This window comes from Pelophylax lessonae (assembly GCF_965119305.1).
Source record: "Pelophylax lessonae genome assembly, chromosome: 9".
Classification (NCBI taxonomy): Eukaryota; Metazoa; Chordata; class Amphibia; order Anura; family Ranidae; genus Pelophylax; species Pelophylax lessonae.
The window spans coordinates 82,035,513-82,055,334 of record NC_138776.1 but is presented as its reverse complement, the minus strand read 5'-3'; the positions used below and the strand labels follow the sequence as shown (position 1 = coordinate 82,055,334).

Genomic DNA, 19,822 nt, shown 5'->3' with positions numbered 1-19,822 from the left:
AATATTGCTACAAACTGAACCTAAGAGCAATGCAATATTGCCATCTTTGCTGACTACTACGGTAATTGAAGTCTTGGGTTAAAAAAGTAAAATCCAATATGTTTTAAATAATATATATTAAATATTAGAATGGTGTTATCAAGATTAATTCCTTATTTAGATACATGATGGATATGAAATGGACATGTCATAGATGAGAGCATGGTTACATTTTATGTTGTTTTATAATAGTCTTAAATGTAGAAATCTTTATTTAATTTTAATATACTGGTTGACCAAGGGGTGTCACCCTATGACATCACCAGTTAATGAATAAGATGTTCCAACCAATGGTGATCATGTTACTCCCTCTGGGTTTAACTTATGGTAATTATTCTATACCATATAAAAGCCCAGATGAGAGAGACATAGGACATGACACTTGCCCAATATACATCACACATACAACACACACACTATTACAGCTATGCACAGACTCTATATATGTATCTGAACCTTTGAGGGACGCCAAACGAAGCTCCTCCCTAATTGGCCACCATCTTGGAAATGCAGCCATCTTAAGGAACCTGGTAACTACTATTCTAAGCTAGCGGCCATTTTAAATATGGTAATTATGCCTTGCTGTTATTTGATTATTATTCAATATTGTTTATGTACTTCCTTAAATGTTATACATTGCATATTTAAAAGGTAACGAAAGTACAATCCCAGCCGTATAAACCATATGTAGATTTTTCTCTAAAGAGATGATTTTTGTTTTTATAACATTTTTATGAATATCAGATTTAGCGCATATTGGCGTATTAGTTTCACGTTTTGCATAGCCTATTCTCACTTCATCTGCAGTGAAGTGACTATCAAGGCTGTGCATTGCGCAGACAATTGTGGTCTGATTGTATAGTATACTTAAATATGGTTTCTACTAAATCTGGGGAAAATTTAATCTTGCTTTCGTTTCACTTTAACTTTGTTTCAAGTTTCACTTTCATTATTGAGCTACACATTACATTGCATTAATTGTTTGAAGTTTGTATTTTAGTGAAGTTATCTTTTTGAGTCATCTCAAGTTTGATCATTTATCGTGATTACATGTCTTGTGAATAAAACTTTTATATATTCCATACTGTAGACTGTTTTCACTAAGATTGGTATATGCTTTTAAAAAGAAATTAATCAATAAAAAGAACTCGCTACATATTGATTTATGGAATAAGTTGAGATTCTCCTTTCGCACAGATCTTTGCTTATTATTAACCATAAATAGATACTGTTATATTCAGAGCGGTATAAACATTCTGACATAATGGAGGCACAGCGAGATATTATTAATATTTATTATTAATTCTGACACCTCATATTTCTGTAATTTATGATCTTGCCCTAGAAAGGTGTTTATTGAATAGCAGAACAAAACAACAACAGTATCGCACGGGTGTATCTCACAGTCAAATATGCAAACTATGCCGCAATTTAATGTTTTTTACCCCAAAAGGGTGCATATTGAATAGCGGAATAGGAAAAAGGATAAAAACCGGTGTATCTCACACGTACAAACACAGACTAGGCCCCGATTAAAATTTTTTGTACCCTAAAGGCAGGATGAGGAAGAGGAGTAGGAGGAGTTGGGAACAGGAGGCAAACTGAAGCGCCCTGCAATCCTTGGCGGTGGAAGGAGATGCGCCAAACAAATTTAAAAAGGTGTATCTCACATGTACCGATACAGACTATCCCGCAATTTAATTTTTTACACTCAAACAGGGTGTATATTGAATAGCGGAATAGGACAAATTTTACAAAGCGGTGTATCTCACACGTACAAACACAAACTAGGCCCCGATTACTATTTTTTGTACCCTAAAGGCAGGATGAGGAAGAGAAGAAGGAGGAGTTGGGAACAGGAGGCAAACTGAAGCGCCCTGCAATCCTCGGCGGTGGAAGGAGATGCGGCAAACACATTTAAAAAGGTGTATCTCAGATGTAACGATACAGACTATCCCGCAATTTCATTTTTTACACTCAAACAGGGTGTATATTGAATAGCGGAATAGGAAAAATTTTACAAAACGGTGGTGTATCTCACACGTACAAACTCAGACTAGGCCCCAATTACTATTTTTTGTACCCCCAAAGGCAGGATGAGGAGTAGGAGGAGTTAGGAACAGGCAGGAGGCAGACTGAAGCACCCTCAAATCCTCGGCAGTATGAGATGCGCCCCAAAAATTGGAAAGGTGTATCTCACACGTACCAACACAGACTATCCCGCAATTTAATTGTTTTTACCCAAAGGTGTAGATTGAATAGCGGAATAGAAAATATGATATCAAAAGGTGTATGTATCTCACACGTACCAACACAGACTATCCCGCAATTTAATTGTTTTTACCCAAAGGTGTAGATTGAATAGCGGAATAGAAAATATGATATCAAAAGGTGTATGTATCTCACACGTACCAACACAGACTATCCCGCAATTTAATTGTTTTTACCCAAAGGTGTAGATTGAATAGCAGAATAGAAAATATGATATCAAAAGGTGTATGTATCTCACACGTAGAGACCCAGACTAGGCCCAAATTACTATTTTTTGTACCCCCAAAGGCAGGATGAGGAGTAGGAGGAGTTCGGAACAGGCAGCACCCTCAAATCCTCGGAAGTATGAGATGCACCCCAAAAATTGGAAAGGTGTATCTCACACGTACCGACACAGACTATCCCGCAATTTAATTGTTTATACCCAAAGGTTTAGATTGAATAGCGGAATAGAAAATATGATATCAAAAGGTGTATGTATCGCACACGTAGAGACCCGGACTAGGCCCAAATTACTATTTTTTGTACCCCCAAAGGCAGGATGAGGAGTAGGAGTTCGGAACAGGCAGCACCCTCAAATCCTCGGCAGTATGAGATGCACCCCAAAAATTGGAAAGGTGTATCTCACACGTACCGACACAGACTATCCCGCAATTTAATTGTTTATACCCAAAGGTTTAGATTGAATAGCGGAATAGAAAATATGATATCAAAAGGTGTATGTATCTCACACGTAGAGACCCAGACTAGGCCCAAATTACTATTTTTTGTACCCCCAAAGGCAGGATGAGGAGTAGGAGGAGTTCAGAACAGGCAGCACCCTCAAATCCTCGGAAGTATGAGATGCACCCCAAAAATTGGAAAGGTGTATCTCACACGTACCGACACAGATTATCCCGCAATTTAATTGTTTATACCCAAAGGTGTAGATTGAATAGCGGAATAGAAAATATGATATAAAATTGGTGATTTATCAATAGCACATGTGAACAGCAGTGTCTTATATCAGTCAGCTCTGCTGCAGGCTATGGAGGGAAAAAAAAAAAAAAAATTCCCCTTTTAAGTTTGTAATTTTTAACTAGATTAGTACAGACTATGCCACAATTTAATTTTTTTAACCCAAGGGTGTATATTGAATAGTGGAATAGAAAAAAGTGTATAACTTTTGAAATCACTCAATAATAGCACATGTGTGAACACAGCAGTGTATTATCACAGTCAGCACAGCAGCAGGCTATGGAGGGAAAAAAAAAAAAATTCCCCTTTTAAGTTTGTAATTTTTAACTAGATTAGTATAGACTATGCCACAATTTAATTTTTTTAACCCAAGGGTGTATATTGAATAGTGGAATAGAAAAAAGTGTATAACTTTTGAAATCACTCAATAATAGCACATGTGAACACAGCAGTGTATTATCACAGTCAGCACAGCAGCACTGAAGGAAAAACGCTGCACACAACTGACTGATAAAAAAGACTTTTCTCCCTCCTCCTCAGTGGGCAAAAAGATTGTTTTCACACCACCCCACACACCGCAAAATCGATGTGGACCACTGACACCTGCCTATCTCCAGACTCTCCCTAAAAGGATCGATAAGATCGGTCACTGCCGGCACTGCAAACCCCCACCACACTGCAAAATCGATTGTAGTAGAACACTGACCCTAAATATCTCCAGCCTCTCCCTAAAAGGATTGATAAGATCGGTCACTGCCGGCACTGCAAACCCCCCCCACACAGCAAAATCGATTGTAGAACACTGACCCTAAATATCTCCAGCCTCGCCCTAAAATGCCTATATCTCGCCCTGCCTGCAGCACTCCGACCTGTCCCTCAATTCTATTTCGGACACAATATGATTTTTTTGCCTGTCTGTCCCTAATCAGCAGCCAGCACGTATGATGTTGTGTGCTCTGTCCCTGTACTACAGCATAATGACGCAGCGGCGCTCGGTCTCAGACTTATAAAGACTTGGTCACATGCTTCAGATGGCCAATCACAGCTACTAATACATTTGTAGGCATGGCTGGGATGGCTTAAGGCACACCAGTTAAACGCTTGTTGATTGGCTGTTGAAAGCCCGCCATGAAAAGCGCGCCAATACATACAAAACCCGGAAATAAAATGACCGAACACGGATTTTTACCCGAACATACAGTAAAGTTTTTGGGTCCGTGTTCGGGTAACAAAAATCCAATTATTCGGTACGAACACAAATAATACAGTCCGTGTTCGCTCAACCCTAATCAGCACATATTTTCCTTTTTTATCCTACACAAGGGTGTATTTCTGTGAATCATTCACTGGCAATACAGTATCACACTATGTTTTTTATTTAATTTTTTTTCACTCAAACATCCAATATCTCATGATCCTTGGTCGGGAACCCTGGTGAGAGATCTTGTCATATGGTCTTTCGTTTGGATGTGGCAAATCTTCTCATGAGATCCGTTCTTATGTTTTTCGTTTGGATTTGGCGAATCTCCGTATGAGGCGATTTATACTGCTGCATCTGGTAAGCAGTATCTATATATATTATTTGCTTACGAGGAGTTCTTGTCGACTATTTGGACAATATAATATTTACTCACTTCACTTTGGGATGTTTATGGACTCTTAACATTTATGGTCTTTATCACTTTAGCACAGCTTTTTTTACTGTATCATGAGAGTGAGTGTCTGAGTGAGCAGTCCGGTTTCATCCATGCTATGGCTGAGTGTCCCATTTCGTAGGCCTTTTTTTTTTTCTTGGTAACGGTAAGGAGCCTGAACTCTGCCTCCATTGTGGGTGTGTGTGTGATCTCTGCTCTGGATATCCAGTGTGGTGCGCCAGACATCTGTACCATGCCCGCACAGCGCCAGACATCTGTACCATGCCCGCACAGCGCCAGACATCTGTGCTATGCCCGCACAGCGCCAGACATCTGTACCATGCCCGCACAGCGACTGACGTCTGTACCATGCCCGCACAGCGCCAGACATCTGTACCATGCCTGCACAGCCCCTGACATCTCCTGTACCATGTCCGCACAGCCTGTGACATCTCCTGTACCATGTCTGCACAGCCCCTGACATCTCCTGTACCATGTCCGCACAGCCTGTGACATCTCCTGTACCTTGTCCGCACAGCCTCTGACATCTCCTCTACCATGTCCTCACAGCCCCTGACATCTCCTGTACCATGTCCGCACAGCCTATGACATCTCCTGTACCATGTCCGCACAGCCTATGACATCTCCTGTACCATGTCCACACAGCCCCCGACATCTCCTGTACCATGCCCGCAGCCCCCGACATCTCCTGTTCCATGCCCACAGCCCCTGCATCTCCTTTATCGTGTCCGCACTTTTACCGCTTTTAACCGGAATTTGCTCATATATATATATGAAGCACTACATGCTTTCATATCTTTCTTATCTATATATAATACACTCTTCAAATGTGCTTTAAAATGCATGATTTTCCCTTTTATGAACAAGAAAATAATGGCGCTATGCTGTTGGGTTGGTATAAAAATGCTATGGGGCTGGTATGAAATTTTTTCCAGGGCTGAATTTTATTCCCAGTCCGGCCCTGATTGCAGTTTAGATGTTTTCCTCACTGCCCCTGTCTGCTGTGGAGACCTGTCCCTCTCAGTGTGTTCACACACACAGACGCACGCTGCTGTGTCTCAGGCTAATTCCTCCTCAACCTGAGCCCGCCCTCTCCTCTGTGCACCCATTGGCTGCAGGAGTCAGGCAGTGATGAGGCTGCTGACTGATATCACTCCGCCTGGCCGGAACCTTAATTTTATTTGCCGCAAAATGCGGCTCCTGGTGGTATTAATCCACCTGAGCAGGGAATTAAAAAAAAAAATCTCTCTATGAAACAGCATCCTGGGCCCCTCTAAATGAACTAATGGGGCTCAGGGATTATATTTTAGGTCTCCTGGGAGCCGGGGAAGCAGAAATAAAGTACCTGCAGCTGCATTTAGATAATGCCTCTGTAAACTTAAACCTGGTACTATTTTCCCGGGGGGGGGGGCAATTGACTCGATGCCCCCCCCTGGATCCGCCACTGGTCTCAACCCTTCTAGTCAGCTCTCTGGACCTCTGGGTTCAGCTCCTTCCTTCTGGCTCACCAGGCGACCGCCTGTGACCATACACCAACTGCTGCAGAAGAGGCAGCTGCCACCCTCCTTATGGGACTCTGCTCACCTGCCAAAGACATGTGCTCCTAGCTTTTATACTGCACCCCACAATGCAGTCTGTGGCAATCACTGGGGCTGTAACAAAGCCTGTGTACCCATTGGTCAGGTTTCCTCCACTGTCTAATGTGCCTCCCCATTGGACCAGTGGGGACACTCCCCTAGACGAGATGAATCACACACTGAGCACCATGAGAAGATCTAACTCACAGATCCTGCTCTTTGTTAAGCAGAAAGCAATACCGTAGAGATAGATTGGCATTTGCCATTAAACACCAGAATTGGCAGGTTCGCCACTGGCGCTCTGTGGTTTTCACAAATGTGAGCAGGTTTAACCAGAGCACATGTGACAGACATGAAAGGGTCTGAAGAAGCCATGGAGAATGTTATGCTGCCTGTAACATTATTCAGCATGACCAGTTTGGTAGTGGGTCAGTGATGGTCTAGGGAGGCATATCCATGGAGCAACGCAACGACCTCTACAGACTAAACAATGGCACCCTGACTGCCATTAGGTATTGGGATAAAATCCTTGGACCCATTGTCAGACTCTATGCTGGTGCAGTGGGTCCTGAGTTACCCCTGGTGCACGACATTGCTTGGCCTCAAGTGGCGAGAGAATGTAGCCAGTTCCTGGAGGATGAGGGAACCCTATTTAGGTTGATAATTTTAATTTCCATCAAACTATGTGGCATCCTTTCATTCCTAGCACATTACCTACCCAGTTCATATCAGTATAGATATCCAGCATGATATTTTTCCCCATAGAGATCTGATGTGTTTTTAAAGTGTTCCTTTATTTTTTTTTTATGAGCAGTATATATATAGTATATATATATATATATATATATATATATATATATATATTTATACCACCTGGACAGTGACACAATGCAAGAAGGCACATCACAAGGTTTGCAGCTGCTACGCCATGTTCAGGAGGCTAAAGAAAGCACAGATCCAGAAGGGAGCACAAAAAGTGAGATTCTGAGATCTGTGAAAAAAAAACGCCAAAGGACAGACAAAACATAGAAACATACAATGTGTCGGCAGATAAGAACCATTTGGCCCATCTAGTCTGCCCAATATATCTGAATCCTATGAATAGTCCCTGGCCCTATCTTATATGAAGGATAGCCTTATGCCTATCCCATGCATGCTTAAACTCCTTCACTGTATTTGCAGCTACCACTTCTGCAGGAAGGTTATTCCATGCATCCACTACTCTCTCAGTAAAGTAATACTTCCTCATATTACTTTTAAACCTTTGCCCCTCTAATTTAAAACTGTGTCCTCTTGTGGTAGTTTTTCTTCTTTCAAATATGCTCTCCTCCTTTACCGAGTTGATTCCCTTTATTTATTTAAAAGTTTCTATCATATCCCCTCTGTCTCTTCTTTCTTCCAAGCTATACATGTTAAGGTCCTTTAACCTTTCCTGGTAAGTTTTTTCCTGCAATCCATGTACTAGTTTAGTAGCTCTTCTCTGAACTCTCTCTAGAGTATCTATATCCTTCTGGAGATATGGCCTCCAGTACTGCGCACAATACTCCAAGTGATGTCTCACCAGTGTTCTGTACAGCGGCATAAGCACTTCTCTCTTTCTACTGCTTATACCTCTCCCTATACATCCAAGCATTCTGCTGGCATTTCGTGCTGCTCTATTACATTGTCTTCCCACCTTTAAGTCTTCTGAAATAATTACTCCTAAATCCCTTTCCTCAATGTTTCCAGCCAGCAGCTGAAAATGGAAGTGTTAGGGCTCTTTCACACGGGCGATCCGATCAGATCCGCCTGCCAGTTTTTTAGGTGGATCTGATCAGATCCTCCATGCAGCTCTATGGGGCAGCGGGTGTCAGTGGAGACACCTCCGCTGACACCCGCTGCAATCCGTATCCGATCCTGTCCGTGAAATCTGGACAAAGACATCTCACCATGGGACAAAGACTTCTACTTTGATAAGCTCCAACAGTGCATCTTAATGGGCTATAACATGACTCGCTCCTACGTCACAAAAGATTTTTGGAGAGAACAATTGAAAATTATTCACCGGGCATATGCTCCCTTCACAATGTCCATAAACTCAAACGCACCGGAAAAATGTTCCTGGTGCCTAACCAATAGATCCACCCTGGCCCACAGGATATGGTCATGCCCTATTATCTCCAAGTTTTGGCACCGAGTAGACAAGTTCGCTTCCACAATCACAGGCCTCCATCCCACTGGTCATCCTCTAACATTGCTGTTTGGCTACTTGGACGGTCAGGCCTTGGGCCTGGATAAAGCTCAATCATCACTCATTATCAGCCACAGAGCCTGGATCTCCACATGCTTTATGTTGGCAGGAGAGCTATACTAAACTGGTGGATACTGAACTCCCCACCCACGCTTCAGGATGTTAAATCGGAATTGACAAAACTGCTAAGCAAAGATGTTCAATTCTCCACGGAGGTACACCCATTGGTTCTCATCCAAATGGGACAACTACCTCACCAAATTCCCTCTACCAAATGACAAGCCATTCTGGATGGGACAGTACTAATGCCAGTGGCATCCCCAACTTACTCACCTTCTACATCCCCTCCTCCATCCCCTCCACGTAATGACTAACTGGATCTAGCCGCAAACCCGAAGACGTTCACCCTGTAGACTGACCTTGATGTTTACTTCCGCCTGCATTTCTGAAACTGGATTATTTCTGTGGTGCCCCCCCTTTAAATTCCTCCACCCCCCCATTTAGAGGTCTACCCCATAGACCTCAAGGTCTTCCACTCAGCCATGTTGGAGTAAGTGTCTAGCAGACTTACATGCTCGAATTTGCTGCATAGAAGACATACTGTATTCCTGCTTTTGACACTATATTTACCTTTTTTCATGCAAAGGTATTTCTCCCCCTTAACCCCCCCTCTTATTTCTCTCTATACCTCCCTTCCTTCCCCATCCCCTCTACCTTCTCCCTCTCTCCTATCATGCCCCATCTTCCCCCATGTTACTAAGAGTAATGCGTTTGTCAGCTCTGTAACTTAACCTGATCTTTCTGTAGTATGACTCTACTGACACCTAGTTGATGCAGTTTGTAATGCGATTCTGTTCACAAAGCCATTGTATTTCCCTTGTTTGTTTATATTTACTTAAAAAATCTCAATAAAATTTGTTTAAAAAAAAGAAGAGGGACAGTTTTAGACGTTCAAGAGACAACCTAAATTGAAACAACATTTTGTGCTTCCTCTTGCCCTAAACAAACAGATGATATGCAATTGAAATGAAAAAGCACTTTGACTCCACCCCCCCCGGTCAGTTTCTCAAATACAGAAAACTTTTTTAAAACGGTCTGCAAGGACAGCTTGACAACCATAGGAAACCATATTCCAACTTGGATGCTGGCTCTCAGAGCTCGGAGGAAGCTGACAAGTATTTAAGGGTTGGGGATTCACTTCAGAGATTAAACGATAATCCTCCCACTCTACAAGACTTTGGTCCAGCCGCATCTTGAGTATGCCGTCCAGTTCTGGGCATCAGTACTCAGGAAGGATGTGCTGGAACTGGAAAGAGTCCAGAGAAGGGCAACAAAGATAATAAAGGGACTGGAGGATCTCAGCTATGAAGAAAGACTACAAGCATTATTCTCTCTGGAGAGGGGACGCTTGAGAGGGGATATGATATCAATGTACAAATACCGTACTGGTGACCCTAGCATAGGTAACAAACTTTTCAGTGAAAGGAAATTTAAACGGACACGCGGCCATTTACTCAAATTAGAAGAGAAGTAGTTTAACCTTAAACTGTGTAAAGGATTCTTTACTGTCAGAGCGGTAAGGATGTGGAATTCCCTTCCACAAGCAGTAGTATCAGGTAGCATTGATAGTTTCAAAAAACTTTCAGATGGGCACCCTAACGACCACAAGATACAGGGGTATACAATGTACTGTTGACATAAACACATATACACACACACACATCATAGGTTGAACTGGATGGTCTGGTGTCTTTTTTTCAACCTCACTAACTATGTAACTTTGACCACCCATTTTTTCCAGTTACAAAATTGAGTACAAATTTATACAAAAGTGAGTACACCCCTCACATTTTGTAAATATTTTATTATAGCTGGGAGTGAAAGACAGATACTTAATGGTTTGGATTGCTTCAAGTGGGACAGTAATATTTGTCAGCCATATATCTCCAGAAATATGTGAGGACTATTCCTGTTTGATTCTGAATATGTTCACTGAAAGAGCCAATCACATTGGCTTCTGTTCCACATCCTTCAATGTCAGAGACAGGCTTTCCCTATTGTTTCTGTATTGAGATAATGTGTACTGTATTTCAGGAGCTCAAGGATGGAAAGTCTGCTAGTTAATTGGCTCAGGTTGATTGAATCATTGTCCTCTGTTAGTTGCTGAGTGGAAATAGTATATTTTTTGTGTTGGTTGTTCTTTAGATATGTTAATTCTATTTCTGTATACAATTTCATCTGCATATGATAATCAGGCAACCCCTGACCTGTGTGTGGTAATCTGAAGGGGGGGTCCATGCTGTATATAAATTCTGTGTGACTGTTCAATAAAGAGAGATTCCAGTACAAGCTAAGTTGTCTGCTAGCTTTGTATGGGGGGCAGCTAGGATTTGATATCTATGTTCATGACTGCAAGGAATCCGTATACTGACGGAAGGCCACAAGTACAGGTTGAGGTTCCGTTACAATCTTTTCATGTGACAACACAGAAGAAATTACACTTTGCTATAATGTAAAGTATGGTGAGTGTACAGTTTGTATAACAGTGTAAATTTGCTGTCCCCTCAAAATAACTCAACACACAGCCATTACTGTATAAACCCCTGGCAACAAAAGTGAGTATACACCTATGTGAAAATGTTTAACTTGGGCCCAAATAGCCATTTTCCTTTCCCAGTGTCATGTCATTTGTTAGTGTAGTGTTAGAAGGTCTCAGGTGTGAATGGGGAGCAGGTGGGTTTAATTTGGTGTTATCGCTCTCTTTCTCACATACTGGTCACTGGAAGTTCAATATGGGACCTCATGGCAAATAACTCTCTGAGAAACCAAAAATAAAAGAATTGTTGCTTTACATAAAGATGGCCTAGGGTATAAAAAAATTGCCAGGACCCTGAAACTGAACTGCAGCGCGGTGGCCAAGGCCATACATCGGTTTAACAGGCCAGGTTCCACTCAGAACAGGCCTCGCCATTGTCAACCAAAGAATTTGAGTGCACGTGCTCAGCATCATATCCAGAGGTTGTCTTTGTGAAATAGACATATGAGTGCTGTCAGCATTGCAGCAAAGTTTGAAAGGGTGGGGAGGCAGCCTGTCAGTGCTCAGACCATACACCGCACACTGCATCAAATTGGTCTGCATGGTTGTCGTCCTAGAAGGAAGCATCCTCTAAAGAAGATGCACAAGAAAGCCCGCAAACAGTTTGCTGAAGACAAGCAGTCTAAGGACATGCATTACTGGAACCATGTCCTGTGGTCTGATGAGACCGAGATAACCTTTTTTGGTTCAGATGGTGTCAAGCGTGCGTGGCGGCAACCAGAAGAGGAGTACAAAGACAAGTGTGTCTTGCCTACAGTCAAGCAGGGTGGTGGGAAAGTCATTGTCTTGGGCTGCATGCGTGCTGCCAGCATTGGGGAGCTACAGTTCCTTGAGGGAACCATGAATACCAACATGTACTGTGACTTACTGAAGTAGAGCATAATCCCTTCCCTTCAGGGACTGGGCTGCAGGGCAGTATTCCAACATGATAACGACCCCAAACACACCTCCAAGTCGACCACTGCCTTGCTAAAGAAACTGAGGGGAAAGGTGATGGACTGGCCAAGCATGTCTCCAGACCTAAACCCTATTGAGCATCAGTGGGGCATCCTCAAGCGGAAGGTGGAGGAGCACAAGGTCTCTAACTTCCACCAGCTCTGTGATGTCGTAATGGAGGAGTGGACGAGGACTCCAGGGGCAACCTGTTAAGCTCTGGTGAACTCCATGCCCAAGAGGGTTAAGGCAGTGCTGGAAAATAAGGGTGGCCACACAAAATATTAACACGTTGGGCCCAATTTGGACATTTCCACTTAGGGGGTGTACTCACTTTTGTTGGCAGCGGTTTAGACATTAATGGCTGTGTGTTGAGGTATTTTGAGGGGACAGCAAATTTACACTGGTATACAAGCTGTACACTCACTACTTTACATTGTAGCAAAGTGTCTTTTCTTCAGTGTTTTCACATGAAAAGATATAATAAAATATTTACAAAAATTTGAGAGGTGTACTCACTTTTGTGAGATACTGTATATAAAGATTAGCAAAGATCTAGAAAGGTTTAACTACTCTCAAATACCGACCAATTGTATCTGGCTTTAAAAGCATCAGTGAACCACTGGTCAAGTTCCTGGACTACCAATCCTAGCTGTTTGCCATCACCAGTGACTTCTCGGGCAGGAATTTTTATCTGACTATGCTGTGGCCAGCATAGACATCAGTTCCTTATATACCAACATTCCCAATAGACAAACAAAAAAAGACTGTCATTGTGCCTTCAAAACATTGGTGTTACCTTTTGCTGATATGGGACTTCTGTAAATTCTTCATCTGGATTTTTAGTTTGGTGTGCTGGCTTTTTGTCCCATTACTAGATCTACACGGGCTCCCTAGAAGTCTTTGTGCTATGGTTTAATGCGATTTCAGATTTGAAAACCTGTCTCGGCTGATGCTGTACCATCACCCATGGTTCTCCAATGAAGAACTCAATTTACAAGTTAGTAGAGTGTAAATAATTTCCTAGGTAGCTACAAATTAGCAGGTAAAGACATTACACTTTCTCATCTCAATTGCATTTTTTTTATAGTTTACCAGAAATACAAGCTCCCCTCATGCAATTGATCCACACTATCTGTTTTGCTACACTCTGGACTAGCTTTCCATTGTAAGAAAAATTCTGTACCATTCTCACAGATTATATCAAGAATTGAAGAAATTAGACTATTAGAAATACTAAAAAACTCTTTGGTCTTAAATGGAATCCATGGTTTATTTTTAACAATTTACCAAACACATAGACTACATGTCAATATATTACCATATTACACCCTAGTTTTGTTCTCTTTTTCTAACAAAGTATTCCTACCTATTACTTTCTCTTTTTGGTTTTTCTTAATTATTGCTACTTTATATTGTATAAATAAAATACATAAATAAGACAACTTGATACATTCACTGAGAGAAAAGAACACTATGCGCTTGATCATATACCGGATGTTTATGGAATTAAGTACTAGATATAGAGTAGGAGTAAATGATAAGGGGTATAGAAATTAGCAGCCAATTGTGTATAGTGTCACCACATACATAAATAGATAAAAACCATGAAAAATCGGCGCTCAATTAAACCCTTATGATAAGCAATTAAATAAATAAATATGCTATAAAACCCACTTAAAATATACACATCTAAAATAGCAAATTATGTGACATCACAAATTGATCATGTGATAAAGTGCAAGAGTGCCACAAAGTGCATATATCATAACAAGTGAGGACAAACAGATAGCAACATGAAGTAATAACCATGAAATTATCAAGCAAATGTTAGCGTGCACAAATAATAGTGGAATATATACCACGTGCAAGACAAAAACAGGTGTCACTCTATAAATGACAAATGTAATCTCGTGGCAAGAGATGATAAATCAAATAACCAATATAAATATGGTGACAAAAAAAATCAATCCAATAAAAACTGTGATTATAAAGATATATAGCAATATATATCATAAATCATATATAACTCATACAAAAATTGATAAATCAAAAAGAAGTTCATAAGTTCATAAAGTGAATTCCACAGGGAACGTGATGTGGCTGTGCAAAAAACGCCAAAAAGGTGCGGGAAAACTGTGATCAAACACAAGGTGCGGGAAACTGCTCATCAGGTGCTGGTGAGCTTATATCCTAAATGAGTGAAGTGGCCGCTCACCTCCACAACACTCTTAAAGAGTGTTTTTACCAACAGGTAACAGGATACAGGATCTTCCAGTAGGATGGTAAGCAGTCCTGAGGTTATCCCTTCTAAGGTCGACTGTATGGATCCTTATGGATGACCAGCATCAAGCTTCAAAAACATCCAGGGAAGGGGTATCCTAAAGTGGCTTTTAAGCTCAGACACCGGAAATAGGAACGACCCTTATCATAAGGGTTTAATTGAGCGCCGATTTTTCATGGTTTTTATTTGATATATTCACTATAACCCAATGATAAAACAAGTATGACTGTACCAAAGATTGTTCATTTTTACATTACATTGTACAAATAATGTTTTTCTTACTATTTGAAATGTTTTGCTCACATTTAAAAACCTTGTCAATTTTTGTCAGGCTATACGATCTTTGTAATACAATTTTATTTTTATTTTAATAAAAGTTTGTAATCAAAAAAAATGTTTCAGGATCCATTCACAGCAGCCACTGCATTACAACACAGCCGCTGATGTGTGGTGCAACCATTGCAGTGCCAATGTGCCGATCCCTGTTCTTTTTTTTTTAAATAATCTTTACTGAAATGTCACACACTGACAATTTAATAAATTCTATATGCCAGTGCATGGATACTTCACACACCGGCGGTACATGCTGGAAAAAAGTGCAGCTGCACACCACCACAATGCAGTGGTGGGAACCAGCCACACCGAAGACAAAGCATTTTGCCTTGTGTTGCGTTGGGGATGCGCTGGAATAGCTGCCCAATACAGTCTCACAGCACCTGGGGTGAATGAACACTTACTCCTTAAATTTTTTTATGCATCAGCCCTGGTTGTTTATTAATATATATTATTGTGTCAAAAAGTTATTTTTCAGATGTAGTGCCCTTAGCCCTTGTTTTCTCAATTTACCTTTAGCAGTCTGTAAACATCTGGTTCAGAATAGTACCAAACCCCTTCACGGATCTCTGGCCTTGTATCTTTCTCATTTTTGAAGCAAGGATATTTTTCAAAATCCTCAATTTTATATGGAAAGCCACGTCTGTTTACTTCAAAGCTAGAAACTATATCCTCGATCTTAGCAAGAGAGAAAACAAAATGGAAGGACATAGATGAACAACAAAATAAGAAAGCCACAGCTTCACATAAAAAGTCAAAGAAACAAACACACCCACATTCTCCCATTAAAATACCCCACTAACTGCCCCCCCCATCCCTAAACACTTACCTGGCACCTCTCACTGCTCCTGGATAGTGTTGAGCGAACACGGACTGTATTATTCGTGTTCGTACCGAATAATTGGATTTTTTTTACCCGAACACGGACACGGACACTTTACTGTATGTTCGGGTAAAAATCCGTGTTCGGTCGTTTTATTTCCGGGTTTTGCATGCTTTGGCGCTCTTTTCATGGCGGGCTTTCAACAGCCAATCAACAATCGTTTAACTGGTGTGCCTTAAGCCATCCCAGCCATGCCTGCAAATGTCTTAGTAGCTGTGATTGGCCGTCTGAAGCATGTGACCAAGTCTTTATAAGTTCGAGGCAGCCGCCGCAGCAGCGTCATTCTGCTGCTTAGCTAAGGGACAGAGCACACATCAATGTGCTGGCTGCTGATTAGGGAAAGATAGGCAGGAAAAAACCATTTGTGTCCGGATAGAATTGAGGGACAGGTCGGAGTGTTTAGGCAGGGCGAGTTGTAGGCATTTTAGGGATAGAGTCTGCTGAATTATAGGGTCAGTGTCTTCTACAAACTACAATCGATATTGCTGTGTGGGGGGTGGGGTGAATCTGCACTCAATCCTGATCTACGATCTCTTCTCAATCCTGTTAGGGACAGAGTCTGCTGAATTTTAGGGAAACTGTGTTCTACAAACTACAATCGATATTGCTGTGTGGTGTGGGATTGGAGATAGGCAGGTGTCAGTGATCCACATCCATTTTTCTGTGTGTGAGCTGCAGTGAACACAATCTTTTTGGGCTGCAGTGAACACAATCTTTTTGGGCTGCAGTGAACACAATCTTTTTGGGCTGCAGTGAACACAATCTTTTTGGGCTGCAGTGAACACAATCTTTTTGGGGTGCAGTGAACAAAATCTTTTTGGGGTGCAGTGAACACAATCCTTTTTGGTGTGCAGTGAACACAATCTTTGTGGGGTGCAGTGAACAAAATCCTTTGTGGGGTGCAGTGAACACAATCTTTTTGGGGTGCAGTGAACAAAATCCTTTTTGGGGTGCAGTGAACAACATCCTTTTTGGGGTGCAGTGAACACAATCTTTTTGGGGTGCAGTGAACAAAATCCTTTGTGGGGTGCAGTGAACACAATCTTTTTGGGGTGCAGTGAACACAATCTTTTTGGGGTGGAGTGAACAACATCCTTTTTGGGGTGCAGTGAACAAAATCCTTTTTGGGGTGCAGTGAACAAAATCATTTTTGGGGTGCAGTGAACACAATCTTTTTGGGGTGCAGTGAACACAATCTTTGTGGGGTGCAGTGAACACAATCTTTTTGGGGTGGAGTGAACAACATCCTTTTTGGGGTGCAGTGAACAACATCCTTTTTGGGGTGCAGTGAACACAATCTTTTTGGGGTGCAGTGAACACAATCTTTGTGGGGTACAGTGAACAGAATCTTTGTGGGGTGCAGTGAACACAATCTTTGGGGGGTACAGTGAACACAATCTTTTTGGGGTGCAGTGAACACAATCTTTGTGGGGTGCAGTGAACACAATCTTTTTGGGGTGGAGTGAACAAAATCATTTTTGGGGTGCAGTGAACAACATCCTTTTTGGGGTGCAGTGATCAAAATCCTTTTTGGGGTGCAGTGAACACAATCTTTTTGGGGTGCAGTGAACAAAATCCTTTGTGGGGTGCAGTGAACAGAATCTTTGTGGGGTGCAGTGAACACAATCTTTGGGGGGGTACAGTGAACACAATCTTTTTGGGGTGCAGTGAACACAATCTTTGTGGGGTACAGTGAACAGAATCTTTGTGGGGTGCAGTGAACACAATCTTTGGGGGGTACAGTGAACACAATCTTTTTGGGGTGCAGTGAACACAATCTTTGGGGGGTACAGTGAACACAATCTTTTTGGGGTGCAGTGAACACAATCTTTGTGGGGTGCAGTGAACACAATCTTTGGGGGGGTACAGTGAACACAATCTTTTTGGGGTGCAGTGAACAACATCCTTTTAGGGTGCAGTGAACACAATCTTTGTGGGGTGCAGTGAACAACATCCTTTTAGGGTGCAGTGAACACAATCTTTGTGGGGTACAGTGAACAGAATCTTTGTGGGGTGCAGTGAACACAATCTTTGGGGGGTACAGTGAACACAATCTTTGTGAGGTGCAGTGAACACAATCTTTGTGGGGTGCAGTGAACACAATCATTGTGGGGTGCAGTGAACTCAATCTTTGTGGGGTACAGTGAACACAATCTCATACTTCTGAAGATTTGAGGGTGCTGCCTGTTCCATACTCCCCCTACTCCTCATCTAGCCTTTTAGGGGTACAAACAATAGTAATTGGGGCCTAGTGTGGTTGTGTACGTGTGATATACATACACTTTTTTTGGATCATATTTTCTATTCCGCTATTTAATCAAAAACCTTTGGGGATCAGTTAAATTGGGGGATAGTCTGTGTTGGTACGTGTGAGAGAGATCCACCTTTCCAAGTTGTTGGGGTTCATCTCATACTTCTGAAGGTTTGAGGGTGCTGCCTGTTCCATACTCCCCCTACTCCTAGCCTTTTAGGGGTACAAACAATAGTAATTGGGGCCTAGTGTGGTTGTGTACGTGTGATATACATACACTTTTTTTGGATCATATTTTCTATTCCGCTATTTAATCAAAAACCTTTGGGGATCAGTTAAATTGGGGGATAGTCTGTGTTGGTACGTGTGAGAGAGATCCACCTTTCCAAGTTGTTGGGGTTCATCTCATACTTCTGAAGGTTTGAGGGTGCTGCCTGTTCCATACCCCCCCTACTCCTCATCTAGCCTTTTAGGGGTACAAACAATAGTAATTGGGGCCCAGTGTGGTTGTGTACGTGTGATATACATACACTTTTTTTGGATCATATTTTCTATTCCGCTATTTAATCAAAAACCTTTGGGGATCAGTTAAATTGGGGGATAGTCTGTGTTGGTACGTGTGAGAGAGATCCACCTTTCCAAGTTGTTGGGGTTCATCTCATACTTCTGAAGGTTTGAGGGTGCTGCCTGTTCCATACCCCCCCTACTCCTCATCTAGCCTTTTAGGGGTACAAACAATAGTAATTGGGGCCTAGTGTGGTTGTGTACGTGTGATATACATACACTTTTTTTGGATCATATTTTCTATTCCGCTATTTAATCAAAAACCTTTGGGGATCAGTTAAATTGGGGGATAGTCTGTGTTGGTACGTGTGAGAGAGATCCACCTTTCCAAGTTGTTGGGGTTCATCTCATACTTCTGAAGGTTTGAGGGTGCTGCCTGTTCCATACCCCCCCTACTCCTCATCTAGCCTTTTAGGGGTACAAACAATAGTAATTGGGGCCTAGTGTGGTTGTGTACGTGTGATATACATACACTTTTTTTGGATCATATTTTCTATTCCGCTATTTAATCAAAAACCTTTGGGGATCAGTTAAATTGGGGGTTAGTCTGTGTTGGTACGTGTGAGAGAGATCCACCTTTCCAAGTTTTTGGGGTTCATCTCATACTTCTGAAGATTTGAGGGTGCTGCCTGTTCCATACCACCCCTACTCCTCATCTAGCCTTTTAGGGGTACAAACAATAGTAATTGGGGCCTAGTGTGGTTGTGTACGTGTGATATACATACACTTTTTTTGGATCATATTTTCTATTCCGCTATTTAATCAAAAACCTTTGGGGATCAGTTAAATTGGGGGATAGTCTGTGTTGGTACGTGTGAGAGAGATCCACCTTTCCAAGTTGTTGGGGTTCATCTCATACTTCTGAAGGTTTGAGGGTGCTGCCTGTTCCATACTCCCCCTACTCCTAGCCTTTTAGGGGTACAAACAATAGTAATTGGGGCCTAGTGTGGTTGTGTACGTGTGATATACATACACTTTTTTTGGATCATATTTTCTATTCCGCTATTTAATCAAAAACCTTTGGGGATCAGTTAAATTGGGGGATAGTCTGTGTTGGTACGTGTGAGAGAGATCCACCTTTCCAAGTTGTTGGGGTTCATCTCATACTTCTGAAGGTTTGAGGGTGCTGCCTGTTCCATACCCCCCCTACTCCTCATCTAGCCTTTTAGGGGTACAAACAATAGTAATTGGGGCCCAGTGTGGTTGTGTACGTGTGATATACATACACTTTTTTTGGATCATATTTTCT

General features: G+C 41.8%; 1 protein-coding gene across 1 annotated transcript in view; it reads right to left on the bottom strand.

Moving 5' to 3' along the window:
• LOC309564235 (alpha-2-macroglobulin-like protein 1) overlaps positions 1–19,822 on the bottom strand; it is a 351,540-nt gene that overhangs the window by 128,802 nt on the left and 202,916 nt on the right. The window contains exon 16 of the mRNA XM_082268861.1: positions 15,389–15,553. Within this exon, the coding sequence (XP_082124987.1) occupies positions 15,389–15,553 (165 nt within the window). The remainder of the gene's footprint in view (positions 1–15,388; positions 15,554–19,822) is intronic.